The 21,223-nt window shown below is 41.7% G+C and overlaps 1 protein-coding gene and 1 long non-coding RNA gene across 3 annotated transcripts; both read left to right on the top strand.

Annotated features, from left to right (window-relative positions):
* Positions 1–1,301: 1,301 nt before the first annotated feature.
* Positions 1,302–6,371, top strand: LOC116361733 (uncharacterized). Its single transcript, XR_004207647.1, has 3 exons — positions 1,302–1,556; positions 1,792–1,982; positions 5,572–6,371. It is a non-coding gene; the product is annotated as an uncharacterized LOC116361733 (long non-coding RNA).
* Positions 6,372–15,531: 9,160 nt separating this feature from the next.
* LOC109882249 (tetraspanin-3-like) lies at positions 15,532–21,188 on the top strand. Of its 2 annotated transcripts, none has more exons than XM_020474343.2 (7): positions 15,532–15,782; positions 17,301–17,492; positions 17,608–17,682; positions 17,821–17,922; positions 18,054–18,206; positions 19,049–19,132; positions 20,057–21,188. In XM_020474343.2, exons 1-7 carry the CDS (start codon positions 15,720–15,722, stop codon positions 20,147–20,149), a joined length of 762 nt encoding a protein of 253 aa, XP_020329932.1. In that variant the 5' UTR covers positions 15,532–15,719; the 3' UTR covers positions 20,150–21,188. The 2 variants fall into 2 exon arrangements, with proteins under 2 accessions (XP_020329932.1, XP_031670944.1); XM_031815084.1 differs by lacking the exon at positions 15,532–15,782 and adding an exon at positions 16,131–16,454.
* Positions 21,189–21,223: the final 35 nt, after the last annotated feature.

Genomic DNA, 21,223 nt, shown 5'->3' with positions numbered 1-21,223 from the left:
ATATCCTCATTTCTGTCACACAAACCCACGGCACCCAAGCTAAATGAAGGAACAGCGTGACTGGAGTCTTGGATGTCAAAGGTTAGACAGGGGACAATACCAAGTAGTAGGCCTAGTTCTCTTACTTAACTTCCCAGTTAGCACCCCGAAGTGTCAAAAAGGACACTGTCTCAACAGATTTAATTCTAGGGTGAGAATCAGCAAGTCCTCTTCTGCATCTCAAAGGGCACCCGGTTCCATAGTGCACTACTTTTGATCAGTGCACTACGGGCCCTGGTCAAAAGTACTGCACTACATAGGGAATAGGGTGCCATTTGAGGTCCAAGCCCTCCTGTCCTAAGACCGGGGGCTGAGGTCCGCGGGACTGAGACCCCGGTCCAGTGACCACGACTGCCTGTGTACCACAACTGACAGCCAAATGTCAGGCTACTCATGTGGAACTAAGGCCTTGGGGGTGTCTTGGCAGGAAATAATGGTTGCATCCCAAATGGCACCCTATTCCCTACATGGCCATAGTGCTCTGGTCAAAAGTAGTGCACCGTGTATACGGTTCCATTTGTGATGCATCCAATGTGTTGGCCTGAATTTCCTGCCATGCATCCATGGTGTAAGGAAAGCTGAAGGGATCTGTTGTGGGCAGAGCTGATAATGGACCTAATTTACACTTCCAATCATTTCTCTTAAAATATACATTTATCTCAAGGGGCTAATACTGACTTCTCTGTTGATAATACACATTAGTAGAGCTGCTGCATCACCCCCAGAAACATCTGAATAATACAAAAATATGAATAAAATGTTGTTGTTTTAAAGATTTTTTTTTGTATCCAAAAAAGTAGTGCCTTTACCAGTCCTGTATTAGCGGACTGATAAAACCGTCTGTAATATGATCAACCACTTCAATAGTTGCATTGCAGAGTTCTCCAAAATAGGCCTATTCATCAATAGATTAGTCTTCTAAACCCCTGCAGTGCCCTTAATTGAGTTTACTATAGACTCATTCATTGTGAAATCATTGACATGTTTCCACATAGCTGTTGACACTGATAGGCTATGTTAAAGCCACCTATTGTTCGAGCTAATCGCCCGTAATTTACGCAAATATAATTTATAGATTAAAAGATTACGCACGAATCATTACGTTGTGACCGATTTAAACTGTGAGAATGACTGACAGTTTGGGTTTGGTCAACAACCATGCTTGTGAATTGCTCTGCATAAAATTCCCCTGACTTCGTGTCGGTGTCACGCAAGAGAGCCCACCCAGATCAGCATGGTATAAATGCAGCATCGGATTGGGTTTGAAAGTCTGTCACGAATAACTGCGCTTCTATTGCCATTTGGAAATTTTGCGTCCAGGAGGAGAGTTCTATAGCCCATTTCTTCCGTAGAGATGTCCGGATTTTTTTTGAACGTTTGCCAACTTGGTTTTTTTACCTACCTTGTGCTTTTTTCTTACATTTCTGTAACCACTTCAGTGAGTTTTGATTTAACCGAACTTGGAAATAAAATTGCGAAAATTAAAGTTAATCAAAGAGGGAATCTTTGGGCAACAGGTAAGGCATGCGAAGGCTATTCTCAATCTCATCTACAACACAGTTTACAATTGTGAAAGTAAAATCTGGCAATTATATATTTTTTTATTCCTAATTAAAACAATGTATTAAGTCTAGCTCTTATCACAGAAAGCTATTTTTACTCTTTCAAAATATAGACTTTCAACATGTTAGGAAATATTTTATTTCACTTGAGAATCAAATGACCAAAATATAACTTTCTCTTACCTCCAAGGTCATTTTATGGGGAAGAAGAGTGTCATGGATAGCCCTCTGCTCCAGTCTCCGGATGGGCAGACTGTGGATGCGTTCGAGGTTGCCTTGAGTCCGGAGCAGAACGGGATGGGAAATCTCTTCCAAGATGTGCTGAGGGTCGCGTTGCAAGCCCAACTCAGAGATGACACAGAGAACCGCTCTAAAAACCAGGTGAGCTATCAACAACACCAACCTGTATATGACCATAGATTTATCTATACAATTTATAATGAGACTATCTTGTGTCAAAATTGCATTGTTTAATTTTTTTTTATTTATTTATTTTACCTTTATTTAACCAGGTAGGCAAGTTGAGAACAAGTTCTCATTTACAATTGCGACCTGGCCAAGATAAAGCAAAGCAGTTCGACAGATAAAACGACACAGAGTTACACATGGAGTAAAAACAAACATACAGTCAATAATGCAGTATAAACATTGGCATTATCTTAACCGGTCTGACAAGAGATTTAACTGTGCAGTAGAAAATACATGTCTACTGCATTATTTAATGGCATTCTCTTAATATCCCATAGGAGACTGGATTGTTGATGAAGATATTAGAGAGCTACATTCAAAGCAACAGAAAGTGATGCAGTCTACCATAATGTTCCTTAAGATGAAGTCATCCAGTCTATGTCTATAAAGGTTTTGGTCAATATGGAATCAAATCTCATATGCTTTAACATGACTGTAACATGTCTGTTCAGTTTACAGTTGACCAAAATGCTATTTGCAATGTCACCGGATCTGAAATGAAGGGTGAATCAAATGTACATGTGTATTTATCGTTTTGAGGATGTGCTGCGTTGTATTGTTGATATTAAATTATTTATATTCAATAAAAACAAATATTTTCAAATTCTTTGACATTTACCTTACATTAAATTATTAAAAGGTTCCAAAAAGGAAAAGTTAAGGTTTTCATACTTGAGGTATGAACAATTAATCAGGGTTGTAGAGTTCTGACTTAGAGTATGTGGACAACTACAAATACCTAGGTGTCTGGTTAGACTGTAAACTCTCCTTCCAGACATTAAGCATCTCCAATCCAAAATTCAATCTATCTTCGCTCATGCTGCCAAACATACCCTCGTAAAACTGACCATCCTACCGATCCTTGACTTCGGCGATGTCATTTACAAAATAGCCTCCAACACTCTACTCAACAAATTGGATGCAGTCTATCACAGTGCCATCCGTTTTGTCACCAAAGCCCCATATACTACCCACCACTGCGACCTGTACGCTCTCGTTGGCTGGCCCTCGCTTCATACTCGTCGCCAAACCCACTGGCTCCAGGTCATCTACAAGTCTCTGCTAGGTAAAGCCCCGCCTTATCTCAGCTCACTGGTCACCATACTAGCACCCACCCGTAGCATGTGCACCAGCAGGTATATTTCACTGGTCACCCCCAAAGCCAATTCTTCCTTTGGCCGCCTTTTCGTCCAGTTCTCTGCTGCCAATTACTGGAACGAACTACAAAAATCACTGAAGCTGGAGACCCATATCTCCCTCACTAGCTTTAAGCACCAGCTGTCAGAGCAGCTCACAGATCACTGCACCTGTACATAGCCCATCTGTAAATAGCCCGTCCAACTACCTCATCCCCATACTGTATTTATTTATTTATCTTGGTCCTTTGCACCCCAGTATCTCTACTTGCACATTCATCTTCTGCACATCTACCATTCCAGTATTTAATTGCTATATTGTAATTACTTAGTCAACATGGCCTATTTATTGCCTTACCTCCCTTATCCTACCTCCTTTGCACACACTGTATATAGACGTTGTCTACTGTTTTATTGACTGTATGTTTGTTTACTCCATGTGTAACTCTGTGTTGTTGTATGTGTCAAACTTCTTTGCTTTATCTTGGCCAGGTCGCAGTTGCAAATGAGAACTTGTTCTCAACTAGCCTACCTGGTTAAATAAAGGTTCATTTTATTAATTTTTTAATACTCCAGGGAATTGTAAGAACGGAATCCTTTAGTTTACCTGACAAAAATAATGCCTCGTCCCCTCATAGCCTACACACATAGACCAAAAACTAAGGGGAACGCAGCATACCATCGTAATAATCATTCCACAATGTGAAATTCCAGGCATGATATCAACAGGCACTTCAGAAGACCAATAAAGGTATTTAATAACACAGAGAGATATGAACAAGACCCATTCTTCACTTAAAATCATCTCATTACTACTTGTTGACTGGAAGACTAGTCTACTAATTGATTACATTCTCATGTGTTTGTCTCCTGAAGCTTTAATTGAAGAAACAGAGAGAAAACTCCAAATTGATCTGACTGATAAATAACTTTTTATTTTTTAATACAAAGATTCTGTACTTGAGAATAGAATACATCACATTATCACCATAATGCTCTGACTAATAAATAAACGTTTTGATTCTGTCCTTGAGAATTGAAATCCCATTATGTTGTGGAAACAGGGTTTATTCAAAATGCACAAAACAGTACAAGTGGATAGATATGAATTCTGTCAGTTTCTGCCCACTTTAACACTGATATTGACTGATATTCCATAGGGGCCTATACCAGATTACTTTAGTCAGCCAGGGAAGAGAAGCTTCACTTTTCCTCAGGCTATAGCAGAACTCAGAAATCAACAGATTGTACTCACAGCGTGAGTGAGAGAAAATAACTTGCTTTTTATGCGAGGAAATATAACAAGTGTGTACTAAAAATCAAGTTGAAGCAAGCAACACTTACTTACATAAACACTACATGTGGGCGCCTTACATAAATAATGTATATTCATGATTTAATGTTTAAATCTTGTCTTAAAAGAAATCAATATGGTACTCACATTCACCATTTCTCTCAGTATCGTCCAGTCTCTAAGTATTCAATCTCTTATTATCCAAGTCATGTTTTATTATCTGGCTTTTTTGCATGAAGGGATGATCTCTGGCCTTCTCAATCAATAATGGCACTGTAATATATTTCACCTTTACTGCCCTGAGACAATCCATTGTATTATAAACTGAATCAATAACATTAGCCCACTATATTTCAATGACATTTACCAATATGTTCTGCCAGTCATGACAGTTCCTGTAGGCAGGGTATCACATTTTTCCAAAATGTTATTTGTTCTGTGTAGCTTACTTGACTGAAACTCTATACGTCTATAATGAAACATTTACTAGAGTGTGGCCCGTTGACATGTAATACATTCAACTTTGCTAACAGATACATCATTCACAAACAAACAGGGCTTACACTGTACATATGAAGGCTGACTCAATGTAAACTCAGCAAAAAAATAAACATCCTCTCACTGTCAACTGCGTTTATTTTCAGCAAACTTAACATATGTAAATATTTGTATGAACATAACAAGATTCAACAACTGAGACATAAACTGAACAAGTTCCACGGACATGTGACTAACAGAAATGGAATAATGTGTCCCTGAAAAATAACAGTCAGTATCTGGTGTGGCCACCAGCTGCATTAAGTACTACAGTGCATCTCCTCCTCATGGACTGCACCAGATTTGCCCGTTCTTGCTGTGAGATGTTACCCCACTCTTCCACCAAGGCACCTGCAAGTTCCCGGACATTTCTGGGGAGAATGGCCCTAGCCCTCACCCTCCGATCCAACAGGTCCCAGACGTGCTCAATGGGATTGAGATCTGGGCTCTTCGCCGGCCATGGCAGAACACTGTGTGATGACCCTCCCACTCTGTCTGCCATATTCTTTCCATTTGCTCTTGTTTTCCTTATTAGGATGTCGGCAGACGGAGCTGGGAGGGTCGTCAGTGACATGGGACACACCTGGGCCCGGGTGTGTCCCGGGATAAATACACCCATTCATCGAGGAGACTCTCCATGCAGACACACTGTTTGGTTGTGTCCGTTTTGTTTGTTTGTTTGCTTTGGCACCTTTCAACACCCCTCATTATCACATTTATGCACGCAACCACTCACTTACACTACTGATTACTGACACACACCATTGTTAATTGTATTTACGTTACTTCAGTTAATAAATATGTTTGCTATTCCTTATCTCCACATTGTCTCCCTTTTTGTTATGGACTTCGAGACGGTTTGTGACCAGTGGGGGCTCTATCCAGGTTCCTGTAAACTGACAGTGTGGGGTTTTAAGTAGTTTTATGGACATTTACCGCACACAACATCTAATACATGTAGATGTTAGGAACAAATGGTGGCCAATAGCCACATTTCCCCATCTCACACTATGGGTGCTTGATCATTCAGTAAGGTCTGCACCCAGGGTCTGCTCACTCCCACCACACATCTGCCACTTCAGTTCAGACCCACTTCAAATGTTCTGTTCACGGCTCAAAAACACAGCTGAGAACACACCTGTTTAGGACTCCTTTTAAATAACCCAATGACGTTCTCTCTGATGTCTTTGTGTCCTCACCTGTCTGACTCCTCCCTCATGTCTGATGTCTGATGTTCTATTGTTTTGACTCTGTATTCGTCAGTTATCTCTCCACTGCTCTGTAACCAGGGTTGGGGTCAATTCCATTTACATTCCACTCAATTCAGAAAGTAAGTCAAATGGGAATTTCTGAGTATTTCCTGAATTGACTGGATTGGACCCCTACCCTGGTCTGTACTGTCTGATGTTTGAACTCTTCATTTTTTAAATCATTATGTTAGGTGACCTCCTATGTCACAAACAAATGCCATATCCTCAGCACCCACTGTCTGAAAACATTCCTACAACCCAGTCAAAAGAGGTCTCTGTATAATAGAGGTTAGATGATTGATTAGATTAGGATGTTTTTTAATGAAGTATATTAGGTATTGTCCTTGTGTTCTGTTCACACAGCATGAATGTATTTGTCCCTCTCGGTCTTGATTACTTACAGCTGTGTAGTTCTAATACACTAACACCTCTTCTCACATTGTTGTCTCATGTGGTTGATTTATGATTGTTCCTCTTCAAATGTATTCTGATTAAAGTTTCCCAGTTGCAATTACTGTTTATAAACTGGGTGGTTTGAGCCCTGAATGCTGATTGGCTGACACCCGTGGTATATCAGACCATATATTGTATACTGCGGGTATGACATAACATTTATTTGTACTGCTCTAATTACTTTGGTAATCAGTTTATAATAGCAATAAGGCACCTCAGGGTTTGTGGTGTGGCCAATATACCATGGCTATGGGCTGTATCCAGGTACTCTTCGTTGTGACATGCATAAGAACAGCCCTTAGCCATTGTATATTGGCCATATACCACACCTCCTCAGGCCTTATTGCTTAAATATATGACACGCAACTATACATTATATATTTTATACATGTAGATTACACATTGATATTACCATATTATACATGGTAACATGTGTTGCATAGTGTTATTATCATTATTATTACTTGCCTTGCATAGCTCCCAGATACACCGTCAGTATGTCAGTATGGAGAAGGAGGAATACATTCTCCTACACAGAATTCATTCTGCGATATTGAATTTGTGGCTCCTCAACTAGCCTATGTACATGCATGACACCTCTGAGGAAATGCTTTTACATTTAATTAGGATGTCTCTTCAGAATGATATGCTAAATCTCAAATTGTCATCGTGATGTCATTTGTGGATACAGTAAATAAATAAACAAACAATCAACAGTTTGAATGGTCAGATGAGGTAACACCCACCCATGTATAGGCTACAGTGTAGCACATCATATCATAGTCTTAATTGTATTTCGCAATGAACAGTTGATTGAATCGAAATGTAATTGTCTTTCCGTGACTAATAGCTCGCAGCCTCGCACACATCGCACCGAATGTGTATCTAGGGTTTGTCTGCGGATCGTCCCGTGCGCTGTGTTTTGACCAACCACTGTAGACGTCTGACTTCCGTCATTTTTCAAGCGGTTCCACAGATAACATCGGTGCGCACTGCGTTCGCAAATTACGTTCCGAGGTGTTAAGTAGTCTCGGCCAGCAAACGCTATTGGTGTGTCTGAGCCCTAAGAAGGACATGACTGTAATGTTTTCAGTGTTGGTCATTGAGTAAGTAGTAGGCGGCATCCCCAGTTAGAGTATGACGTGCTAGTCCAGCCCGCCGGCCCCCAACACTAGATCTCCACTGACATATGCTCCTCTTCTTGGGGAAGAGAGATTGAATTTATCATCTCAATGGCCTTTCCTTGCTTCCCACTCACTCCAATACACAAGTCCCAGTTTTGCCTTCCTTGCGTGGTAGAAGATACACAGTGATCTGTCTCATCTAACAGTCACATACACATCTGCTGACATGTCTAGCTGGAGGCTGATGGGATATTAACCAGGTTAATGAGGAGGAGGGCAACAGGCAGACAGACAGCCGAGGAAGCAGTCATTTGCTCTCATGAACTCACTAATGTTGATTGGGTGGACAGCTTCTTTATTAAGAAAGTAAACCATGTCCTTATATCACTTGATAGTGACACAGATATCACACTCATATAGATAACTCAAGGATATCCTGTATGAAGCCAATTTTATTTGCTTTTGGAATTGTTTTGAGGAAATCATAATTTTGCAACGTTGGGTTGGCAGATGTTTTGTTTTTCTAAATTTACAGGGAGATATGAAATGGTTGAAATGTATTTTGGGGCAGTAACTCCCAGCACCACAAACTACCTAAACTTGTTAGTGTGTGTTAACCGTCTTCTGAATGGTTTAAATGACCCCCACAATAAAATGATACTGAAGGAACAGGTCAAGCCATTGCAATGCTGATGGTGAGAGAGAAGGAATCATTACACTTCTGTATGTGACATTGGTATGATGAGTAGACTGATTCCAATATAACAACAATTGTTCCTGGTTCAAATGTATGTTTGTAAAACAAAGATTATAGCATATTCCTGGACAATTTGAATGAAATAGTAACAGTTTGTCTTGTTAGATAGGTCAAGATTTCCCGCCCGAAACCGATAAAACATTTTTTTTTGCTCTGAATACCAATGAAACTCTTGGTGAAAGTTAGAGACTTGTTATCATGATGCAAAAATGCATTTGGCTCCCAGCTTATAATACCTATGGCTGACTGATAGATGGATCTAGGTAGCATTTAATAGCTCAATAAAGGAAAGGTGTTAGGCAAGGGCTATAGCCCACATCCTCAGAGATAATGTAGACCCTAAGGTATTCATCTGTCTAATTTCAAACCCTTGATGTTGGCTGTCAGGTAGAGGTAATTAATCAGTTGTATCAGTTGTATGTGGTTTTAACCGTTTGAATATAATCAACACATAAACCCCAGTGGATCTGAGAAAGACATTGGGATCTGCGTGCTTTGAGAAACAGAAATTGATGCAAGTCAAAGCTAACAACTGAGGGGGTATCCTGCCACCTTCTGGTATGAATGATCATTTTCCTGTCTGTTTTTCTAATCTTTTACTGCTTACTCACTGCCTATCAATTTTTAAACCCTCATTTATCGTAGCTATTAGTATAGGCATTGTATGTGTGTACTATGTACAGTGTGTGTGTGTCATATTTTGTGTTTGATTGATATATTTTGATAATTAAAAGCTACTAGGCATGTTGGAGTTAATTTAAACTAATCTGTCATCTATTTTAACAAAACAAGTTATACATTGTATCAATTCATAATAATACAGTATCCAACAGTTTACTGTCTGCAGGTACTGCTGGATATTGGGAGGTCTTTATTTGCAGATGATGGGGTCTTATGGAAGAGGGGAAGATATGTACCATACATAGTCAGGAAGTACAGGAAGAAATTGATGAGGTAGAGCGGTGGGCATTAATGTGGGGATTCAGGTTGTCTGTAGAGAAACTCAGACAATGTTCTTTACCAGGAGGAAAGTGGGAGATGAGGTACGCCTGATGTTGTACGGGATAGAACCGGAGAGTGTGGGGGTCTTCAGGTTTCTTGGGGTATACTTTGACATTAGTCTGACCTGGGCAGAACACATTGAGAGAGTGGTGGGAAAATGTAAGAAGGTGCTAAATGCGATGCACTGTCTGACAGGGATGGAATGGGGGGCTGTGTATTCCTCACTGAGGACCATGTATGTTGCATTGATTCCATCTGTAATAGACTTTGAGCATATGGTTCGGCAGCCCGGACCTCACTGAAAAGATGTCATACAGGCACTAGGACTCAGAATATGTAGTTAGGCGTTTTGGACCTCCCCAGTGTCAGGTGGAGATGAGGGAGATGCCATTACAGATTAGGAGACAGCAGCTGGCAATTAACGACAGGCTCAGACAGGAGACGTATGTGGCAGGATCTACAGACAATCACGGATTACAAAGGGAAAACCAGCCACACCGACGTCTTGCTCTCAGACAAGCTAAACACCTTCTTCGTCCGCTTTGACGATAACACAGTGCAACCGACGCGGCCCGCTCCCAAGGACTGTGGGGCTCTCGTTCTCTGTGGCCGACGTGAGTAAAACATTTAAGCGAGTTAACCCTTGCAAGGCTGCCGGCCAAGATGGCATCCCTAGCCGCGCACTCAGAGCATGAGTAGACCAGCTGGCTGTTTGCGGATACATACAGTCTCTCCTTTATCCCAGTAGTGTCCCCACCTGCTTCAAGATGGCCACAGCTGATTGCATAAGACAGCATCCAACAGGAAGGTGTGATTTTTGCCAGGAAACAGACAGTGGTGCATGTGCTGATATAGTGTGGGCAGTATGAAAGGGAAGAGAGACAGATCCAGTATGAGGTAGAGGGGGGTACAGGAATTGAGTTTAATGAGCATACTAAGTAGAACATCATCAAATCAAATCAAATGTTACTGGTCACATACACATGGTTAGCAGATGTTTTTGTGAGTGTTGCAAAATGCTTGTGCTTCTAGTTCCGACAGTGCAGAAATATCTAACAAGTAATCTAACAATTCTACAACAACTACCGAATACACACAAATCTAAGTAAAGGGATGGAATAAGAATAAATACAGTTGAAGTCGGAAGTTTGCATACACTTAGGTTGGAGTCATTAAAACTTGTTTTTCAACCACTCCACAAGTTTCTTGTAAACAAACTATAGTTTTTGCAAGTCGGTTAGGACATCTACTTTGTGCATGACACAAGTAATTTTTCCAACAATCGTTTACAGATTATTTCACTTATAATTCACTGTATCATAATTCCAGTGGGTCAGAAGTTTACCTACACTATGTTGACTGTGCCTTTAAACAGCTTGGAAAATTCCAGAAAAGGATGTCATGGCTTTAGAAGCTTCTGATAGGATAATTGACATAATTTGAGTCAATTGGAGGCATACCTGTGGATGTATTTCAAGGCCTACCTTCAAACTCAGTGCCTCTTTGCTTGACATCATGGGAAAATCAAAAGAAATCAGCCAAGACCTCAGAAAAAAAATTGTCTACCTCCACAAGCCTGGTTCATCTTTGGGAGCAAATTCCAAACGCCTGAAGGTACCACGTTCATCTGTACAAACAATAGTATGCAAGTATAAACACCATGTGACCACACCGCCATTATCTATATCCATAGTAAAATGAGTCCTATATCGTCATAACCTGAAAAGCCGCTCAGCAAGGAAGAAGCCACTGCTCCTAAACTGCCATAAAAAAGACAGACTACAGTTTGCAACTGCACATGGGGACAAAGATTGTACTTTTTGGAGAAATGTCCTCTGGTCTGATGAAACAAAAATAGAACTGTTTGGTCATAATGATCATCCATTGTTATGTTTGGAGGAAAAAAAGGGGAGGCTTGCAAGTGGAATAACACCATCCCAAACGTGAAGCACTGTGGTGGCAGCATCATGTTGTGGGGGTGCTTTGCTGCAGGAGGGACTGGTGCACTTCACAAAATAGATGGCATCATAAGGTTGGAAAATTATGTGGTTATATTGAAGCAACATCACAAGACATCAGTCAGGAAGTTAAAGCTTGGTCGCAAATGTGTCTTCCAAATGAACAATGACCCCAAGCATACTTTCAAAGTTGTGGCAAAATGGCTTAAGGACAACAAAGTCAAGGTGTTGGAGTGGCCATCACAAAGCCCTGATCTCAATCCTATAGAAAATGTGTGGGCAGATCTGAAAAAGCGTGTGCGATCAATGAGACCTACAATCCTGACTCTGTTACACCAGCTCTGTCAGGAGGAATGGGCCAAAATTCACCCAACTTATTGTTGGAAGCTTGTGGAAGGCTACCTGAAATGTTTGACCCAAGTTAAACAATTTAAAGGTAATGCTACCAAATACTAATTGAGTGTATGTAAACTTCTGACCCACTGGGAATGTGATGAAAGCAATAAAAGCTGAAATAAATAATTCTTTCTACTATTATTTTGACATTTCACATTCTTAAATAGTGGTGATCCTAACTGAACTAAGACAGGGAATTTTTTACTAGGATTAAATAATAGGAATTGTGAAAAACTGAGTTTAAATGTATGCGGCTAGGGTGTATGTAAACTTCCGACTTCAACTGTACATATAAATATACGGATGAGCAATGACAGAGCGGCATAGCCAAGATGCAATAGATGGTATAAAATACAGTATATACTGCTGTACATATGAGGTGTGAGTAATGCAAGATATGTAAACATTATTAATGTCGCATTATTAAAGTGACCAGTGATCCATTTATTAAAGTGGCCAATGATTTCAAGTCTGTATGTAAGCAGTAGCCTCTCTGTGTTAGTGACGGCTGTTTAACAGTCTGCTGGCCTTGAGATAGAAGCTGTTTTTCAGTCTCTCGGTCCCAGCTTTGATGCATCTGTACTGACCTCGCCTTCTGGATGATAGCGGGGTGAACAGACAGTGGCTCAGGTGGTTGTTGTTCTTGATGATCTTTTTGGCCTTCCTGTGACATCGGGTGCTGTAGGTGTCCTCGAGGGCAGGTAGTTTTCCTCCGGTGATGCGCACCACCCTCTGGAGAGACTTGCGGTTGTGGGAGTTGCAGTTGCCGTACCAGGTGGTGATGCAGCCCAACAGGATGCTCTCAATTGTGCATCTGTAAAAGTTTGTGAGGGTTTAAGGTGACAAGCCAAATTTATTCAGCCTCCAGAGGATGAAGAGGCACTGTTGTGCCTTGCTCACCACACTGTCTGTGTGGGTGTACCACTTCAGTTTGTCCGTGATGTGTACGCCAAGGAACTTAACTTTCAACCTTCTCCACTGCTGTCCCGTCGATGAGGATAGGGGAGGTGCTCCCTCTGCTGTTTCCTGAAGTCCATGATCACCTCTTTTGTTTTGTTGACGTTGAGTGAGCGGTTGTTTTGCTAACACCACACTCCGAGTGCCCTCACCTCCCTGTTGGCTGTCTCGGTGTTTAATCAAGCCTAGTACTGTTGTCGTCTGCAAACTTGATGATTGAGTTGGAGGCAACGCAGTCATTGGTGAACAAGGAGTAAGGAGGGGGCTGAGCACGCACCCTTGTGGGGCCCCAGTGTTGAGGGTCAGCGAAGTGGAGATGTTGTTTCCTACCTTCACCACCTGGGGGCGGCCCGTCAGGAAGTCCAGGACCCAATTGCACAGGGTGGAGTTGAGACCCAGGGCCTCTAGCTTAATGGTGAGCTTGGAGGGTACTATGGTGTTGAATGCTGAGCTATAGTCAATGAACAGCTTTCTTACTTGTCCAAATGGGTTAGGGCAGTGTGCAGTGTTATGGCAATTGCATCATCAGTGGACCTATTGGTGTGGTATGCAAATTGAAGTGGGTTTAGGGTGACAGATAAGGTGGAGGTCATATGATCCTTGACTAGCCTCTCAAAGCACTTCATAATGGCAGAAGTGAGTGCTACGGGGCGATAGTAATTTAGTTCAGTTACCTTTGCCTACTTGGGTACAGGAACAATGGTGGGCATCTTGAAGCATGTGGGGACAGCAGACTGGGATAGGGAGAGATTGAATATGGCCGTAAACACACCAGCCAGCTGGTCTGCACATGCTCTGAGGACGCGGCTAGTCATGCCATCTGGGGCGGCAGCCTTGCGAGGGTTAACACGTTTAAATGTCTTACTCACGTTGGCCACGGAGAAGCAGAGCCCACAGTCCTTGGTAGCGGGACGCATCAGTGGCACTGTATTATCCTCAAAGCGGGCAAAGAAGGTGTTTAGTTTCTGGAAGCAAGACGTCGGTGTCCGTGACATGGCTGGTTTTGTTTTTGTAGGTCACGATTGTCTGTAGACCCTGCCACATAGGTCTCGTGTCTGAGCTGTTGAATTGCGACTCCACTTTGTCTCTAAAGTGACATTTTGCTTGTTTGATACCTTGTGGAGGGAATAACTACACTGTTTGTTTTCGGCTATAATCCCAGTCATGGTTAAATGCGGTGGTTCGTGCTTTCAGTTTTGCGTGAATTCCGCCATCTATCCACAGTTTCTGGTTAGGGTAGGTTTTCAATAGTCACAGTGGGTACAACATCTCCTATACACTTCCTTATAAACTCACTCACCGACTCAGCATATACGTTGATATTATTCTCTGAGGCCACCTGTAACATGTCCCAGTCCGCATGATCAAAACAATCTTGAAGCATGGTTTTTGATTGGTCAGACCAGCGTTGAATAGTTCTTAACACAGGTACATCCTGTTTGAGGTTTTGCCTAAAGGAAGGGAGCAGCAAAATGTAGTTTTGGTCAGATTTGCCAAAAGGAGGGCGGGGGAGGGCCTTGTATACATTGCGGAAGTTAGAGTAGCAGTGATCCAGAGTTTTGCCAGCGCGAGTACTACAGTCAATATGCTGCTGGAATTTAGGAAGCCTTGTTGTCAAATTTGCTTTGTTTAAATCCACAGCTACAATAAATGCAGCCTCAGGATATATGGTTTCCAGTTTGCATAAAGTCCAATGAAGTTCCTTGAGGGCCATCGTGGTATCGGCTAGATATACACGGCTGTGACCATAACCGAGGAGAATTCTCTTGGGTGAAAATACAGTCATGCATTTTATTATGAGGAATTCTAGGTCAGGTGAACAAAAGGACTTGAATTCCTGTATGTTACAATTACACCATGTATTGTTAATCATCAAACACACCCCCGCCCTTCTTCTTCCTGGAGAGATGTTTATTCCCGTCGGCGCGACGTACAAAGAATCCAGGTGGCATTATCGACTCCTACAGCATATCCCAAGAAAGCCATGTTTCTGTGAAACAGATTATGTTACAATCCCTGATGTCTCTCTGGAAAGCAACCCTTGCCCTAATGTAATCTACCTTATTATCTAGAGACTGGACATTAGCGAGTAATATACTTGGAAGCGGTGGGTGGTGTGTGCACCTCCGAAGTCTGACCAGAGGATCGCTCTGTCTACCTCTTCTCTGGCGGCGTTGTTTTGGGCCAGCCTCTGGAATCAAATTCCCTGGGTAGTTCGTACAAAGGGTCCGCTTCGGGAAAGTTGTATTCTTGGTCGTGGTGCTGGTAAATTGATGCCGCTATGATATCTTAGTTCTTCCTGGCTGTATGTAATAACACTTAAGATTTTCTGAGCTAACAAAGTAAGAAATAATACAAAAAAACTAAATACTACAACATTTCCTAAGGACTAGAAGTGAAGCAGCCCTCTCTGTCAGCACCATTTTTTAAACATTAGACACAGTATAATTGTTTTTATTTTTTGTGGGAGAAACAGGGCTGGCAGGTAGGATTTATGTAGGATTCCTCTCCCTCACACTTCAGTGCAGTAGGTGGCAGTAATGACCCATAACAGTGGATGCCATCCGCCGATAAACCCCACAGAAGAAGTTTGCCGTCGGGTTGTTTTGACGATCTCATCTGCACACGTGACATATCCGCTCTTTTGGCGATTTTGTAGAAGGCAGTGGGGCAGAACCTACCACTGCACTGAGGTATAATAAGAACGGACAGGACAGCCATTTTATTATCATAACATCCATGATTCATCTGAAATTCCAGTAACATATTTGGATTCCAGCGCAACCATGGGCCAGTGTGGGATTACTTCATCAAAGACAGTCCTGGTGTTTCTGAATCTAATATTCTGGGTAAAATATCACGAACTTGTTTCAAAACATGTACTTGACGCTAGGTAGTCAAGGTTGGGATTAATTACAGTACGCAGCAGAAATTGCTAACGTTAGCTGCAGCAAAGAGAGGCGTCTGCTAATATTAGCTAGCTCACGTTAATTCTCTACAAAATGAATATGTGGAGCTTTCCAACCATCTTGTCTAGGTTGTTTATTAAAATATACATTATTTCTGAAATGTATGCTTTGCTGTTATTGCAAGCACGGGTAGAACAAGGACAGGTATCCAGCAGATCCGACCCGTTGGTGGATAGGACAGCATTCCTGTGTATATAAGACACTTTCCGTAAATGGCTCCTGTTGCCACATGCTAGCTAACATGAAGAGAACGACTACTAGTTTTAATTATACAATCTTCTCAGTGTAACAGTTGGGAAATGTGACAATTCAGAGTACAACGCATTTCCCATCTATGGATTAAAGTACATTTAACGAGTCATATCCCGGGCCGGTTTCGCGGTGTCAGAGTCTAATGCAGCTGTGAGCAAGCGTGTCGGATCTGCTGGCTAGCGCCGGACAGGCATTTGCCATTGTTGTTAGCTCTAGCTTTTAGCTAGTTAACAGTCTGACATTTACTGCTGCAATTTGTTGCATGAAAACCAGCTAGATTTAATGAGAGAGTGCATAACGGTAGGTAAGATTATATGCACGATTGTAGTTTGTGCCAGTCAGTTTAGCAGAAAACGTATCACCACAGAGAACAATGACAAACATATTTGGTATCACTGTGAGAAACCTAGCTAGCCTGCTAGCTAACGCCTAGCCGCCATGCGCTGATGTCCCCGACATTTCATTGCAGTATCAGTGTTTTAACAAGTTAGTATTTCATATTGTTTAGGCCTAACCTCTCACCCAATCTCATCTGATAGTAGCCTGACGACTAACACTAAATTATTACGCTGCTCTGTCGTTCGCGTTATACTTTAATTACCGAGAAGAAATTAACGGGCGTAGAGTTTGGCCCGAGCAAGGAGTCCGGCAGCCAGACACATCTGATAGTGCTTGGTAATCGTGTGCTGCAATGTTCACTTAGCTTAACTTTACATGACTGAGGATTCCCTTTTATTTAAATTTTTTTCCAATTGTAATATAATAGCAAAAAACATAGGACATCACTACACATGTATATTTCTCTGAAGAAACATAAAATAGCATTAAAGTAAAATAATAAACAAGAAACTTAACTCACTTCAGTCACACTTTATCACAAAAATGGCATATGTCTAAATTCACGGACTTAAGAGGACAAGTTATTGCAAGGGTATATTTTGTGCAAGGTTTTAGTGAAACTGAGTATACCCTTGCTACACACCAGCAGCTAGCCAGTGACCACATACCAACATTGTTTTAACAAACACACATAAAGCCATGTCTGTCTGCACACAATATTGGGGTTTCTTTCTGATAAGCAAAAAAACTTTGTTACATGTCACACTCTTTCTCTTGCTCTGTCTCCCTCTCACTGCCCCTCTCTAGGCTGCAGCTGGAATTCTGTGTTACATTGGAGCCTATGTGTTCATCACATATGATGACTATGACCACTTCTTTGAGGATGTGTACACCTTGATCCCAGCGTCCATTATAATAGCAGTCGGGACTCTGCTGTTTATCATTGGGCTGATTGGATGCTGTGCCACAATAAGGGAAAGCTCCTGCGGACTAACAGCTGTATGTATTGAAAAGCACATGGATGCAAATGTAATTTGTATAATGCAAGTAAATGTAATTTCTTATCTTTGGACTAGATATTGAATTGATCATATCTCTTCTCTTTGCCCTGCAGTTTGCTGTCATTCTCCTGCTGGTGTTTGTCACAGAAGTTGTTGTGGTTGTTATTGGCTATATCTACAGAGCTAGGGTTAGTATTGGCCTACTGCCTACTGTCTTATCACACAAAAGCAATAGAAAAGGGTGAATGGGAATGCAGTTTGTTAGAATTTAATATGAATGTTACAATTCTTACACAGATGACATTGACGTTGTTGCTTGTACTCAGGTGGAAGATCAGGTGAACCACTCCATTCAGAAGGTGTATGATGAATACAATGGCACCAACACAGATGCCCCCAGCCGAGCCATCGACTATGTGCAGAGACAGGTGAGAACAACGCCACTAGATTTATTTCTCCTGACATGTTTAAAAAGAAATATGACTTTAGGTGAGTTTGCAGGTGCCTACAGCAGTCTCTCTCTCTCCCCATCTCTCTCCTACCCTCTCCCCTGTCATAGCTCCACTGCTGTGGCATTCACAACTACTCTGACTGGAGGAATACTCGCTGGTTCAAGGAGTCCAGAAACAACAGTGTTCCAGTCAGCTGCTGTAAACCCAACATCAGCAACTGTACTGGAACCATGAGCCGGCCTGGCGACCTCTACCCAGAGGTAAGAGAACGCGCACACCCAAGAGTTTCCTTTGACCGGTAAATAGCCCAATGAAAATAAATATGATCTATAATTGGACCTTTGTAGCTCAGTTGGTAGAGCATGGTGCTTGTAACACTAGGGTAGTGGGTTTGAATCCCAGGACCACACCAACGTAAAATGTATGCACGCATGACTGTAAGTCACTTTGGATAAAAGTGTCAGCTAAATGGCATTTATTACAAATCCCATTGGCTATGAATGGTGATTGGTTCAGGTTGTCTTTCAATCACATCATCTCTCTGCTATGCCTGTCTGTCTTGAGATTGCGCTCTCACTAGCGAACTTACAGTATTGTATCAACTGGTACCGGCCCACAAGGTTTCCTGCACCAGTGAGTCTGAAAAGTGTTCACTGTATTTTAAAGAGAATTTACAGACGTCATACAAGTCCACCAAGGAGGAATATTTAGATTCCTCCTTCCTCCTAATCTAATGCCTAGTCAAGTAGCTTACAAATGCTGGATACCGTGCAAATCAAGTTAGCTAGATAGCTAACTAGCTACCGTACCAAGGATGGAGGCACAGAATTTCTTTTTAAATGAACACTGAAACAGGATATTGTGTAAGGAGCCAACGGTCACTTCGTAAGCCCTCATTTCTCCTTGCATTTTATTGTAGTCACTTGCATGTGGTGTCAATGAATTGTCAGTGGGCACTCCTAGAACACCATTACCTAACACGTGACGGCATTCAAATGGGAATCTATTTGATTTGGTTGGACATTCGACTCGCACATTTCTTTCCTAAAGAAAATACTGACATACAGACACGTTTTTTTAATATTTGTCTTTTTTCCTCTAGGGCTGTGAAGCTCTTGTTGTGAAAAAGCTGAAAGAAATCATGATGTATGTCATTTGGGCTGCTCTGACCTTCGCTGCAATACAGGTAAACAAGATCGAATCTCCAAGTTGACATGGTAAAAATCTGTCGTTCTTCCCCCGAACAAGGCAGTTAACCCACTGTTCCTAGGCCCATATTTGAGTCCTTCTGTAATAACATCTGAACCATTTGTACCAGGTGCATGTTAACTAGAGCTGCAGTAATGTCCTCCTGCAGTGGGAGTCTCTAGCCTAGTCGGCTGCTGCTGCTGAGAAGCTGACCTGATTGTGTCAAATAGTTTTTTTCAATGTTTCAACACTACCTTACGGGGACATCACAACATGGGTCCTGCAGACCAGTCACTTCCCTTCTCCTTAGGAGGATAACTTGATGTATTTGTGGAGTCACTGGATGTATAGTAATTATGAAATGGATGTTCAAATGTAGTCTCATGAGTCATAACAATGTAGAATGCTGCAGGTATCCCAAACAGCCACAACATATCCACCAAAAAGGTGTAAAGTGGTAGAAAACTCTAGGTTGAAGCACTCTAGTGGGTTTTAATATAGAGCCTTTATTCTCCAGGCATGAAGAGCATTTAAAAACCAGCCCTGACGAACGCATGTGTCACATTGTGCAGGTGTTAATGCTCAATGTACCCGGTTAATGAAGACTAGAGTGCCTCGACCTGTGTTTTATTTCTACATTTTTTGTAGGTATGATTCTTCTGGTTCTCCTTTTTGTTCTTCATTCGAAGAACTTCACTTCACACACCAAGTTCTCTTCAATTAATCGAATCACATGTGATGGCATGGCACAAGGCTGGGAAAGAAACCCTGCACTACTGTCGCTCTAGGAGCAGGACTCCTGGAAATTCTAGTCTTTCACAACAAGACTGAGTAGCTGGCCAGTGCACATGAAATTTTATTCTGGGTGCAGCGATGATGATAATGCTAACTATGCGTACTGTTGTACTCCATCTGCCCGTAGATGCTGGGGATGCTGTGTGCCTGTGTGGTGCTGTGCAGGAGGGGGCACGACCCGGCCTATGAGCTACTGGTCACTGGCGCAACCTACGCATGAGGAGGACACAGGGCCCGCCCGCACCAAGGGCTCCACCAATAAGAATGAAGAAAAGAAGCCTCACCTGACATGTCCACAATTTGTAGTTTTCAGCAGTAGTAAGCTCATGCACACCTTGCACAGGATAACTATTGGGTATACACTGGTGATGGGGGAGGGGGGGGATCTGTGAAAATAATTATTTATTGAACATGCTTTGTAACTTTATTTTAATTGTAAATGTTGTTTTTTAGACACTGGAACGCCTAAGGCCAAAGTTGTTAAATGGTGAATTGATATTGTTTTTCTTTTGCTCAAGAAATACAGCCTTGTCTATTTTCTTTTCCCCTTTGGGGCACAAGGGATGATTAGGGGCTCTTTATAGAAGAGAACTACTGCTCAGTGCAATATGTGGAATGTACTCCTTTCTCATGTGTCATTTTGCACTATGACTAGAGCTCTGGAGGTATTTAAGGAATATTTAATCATGTGAATATTAGAAGTACCTTTGAGGGACCCTGTAGTTTACCACTAAATTGTGATTCAGTCAACCCGTCTCCATTCATAGGTAGTGTAGAGGTACTTTACCGGTGTTACCTAAGACCCATGTGTAGATAGAGCTTTGTGTTACAACTTGGTACATATGTAGGTGTTTTCCGACGTACAATACCAAGTATGAAAGGGAAGGGGTGAATCTCAATGGTATTTCTTGATTCCTTGGCCTCTCTCCTTGCCTCCTTTTTTAAAAATGCATTGGAGGAGAAGATCCAAGTGGAGAAACTTCAGATCTGTGCATTGAGAAGCTGAGGAGGGAGGACATGAGGAATACAATTGAGATTCAACCCTGCCTGGGAATTTGATGTAAACCACCAAAGAATTGGGGCTGTGACTGAGGGAGTCACTTTTGTTTTGTGTTTTTGTGGCATTGTGTATTATTTTTCAAATGGAAGTTGATATTTAGACTTGTAGCATTGCAGAAAATGTGAAACAAAATCATGTAAATAGATTGGGGAGAGGAAAGAACTTTGATTGAAATAAACCTCCTAAATTTAAACTAAAACATGTTTTATTGTTCACTGATGAACTGAAGCACCA

This window comes from Oncorhynchus kisutch, linkage group LG3, assembly GCF_002021735.2.
Source record: "Oncorhynchus kisutch isolate 150728-3 linkage group LG3, Okis_V2, whole genome shotgun sequence".
In the NCBI taxonomy this organism is placed as follows: domain Eukaryota; kingdom Metazoa; phylum Chordata; class Actinopteri; order Salmoniformes; family Salmonidae; genus Oncorhynchus; species Oncorhynchus kisutch.
Note: the sequence above shows the minus strand (reverse complement) of the source record. Positions and strands in the feature narration are given on the sequence as shown.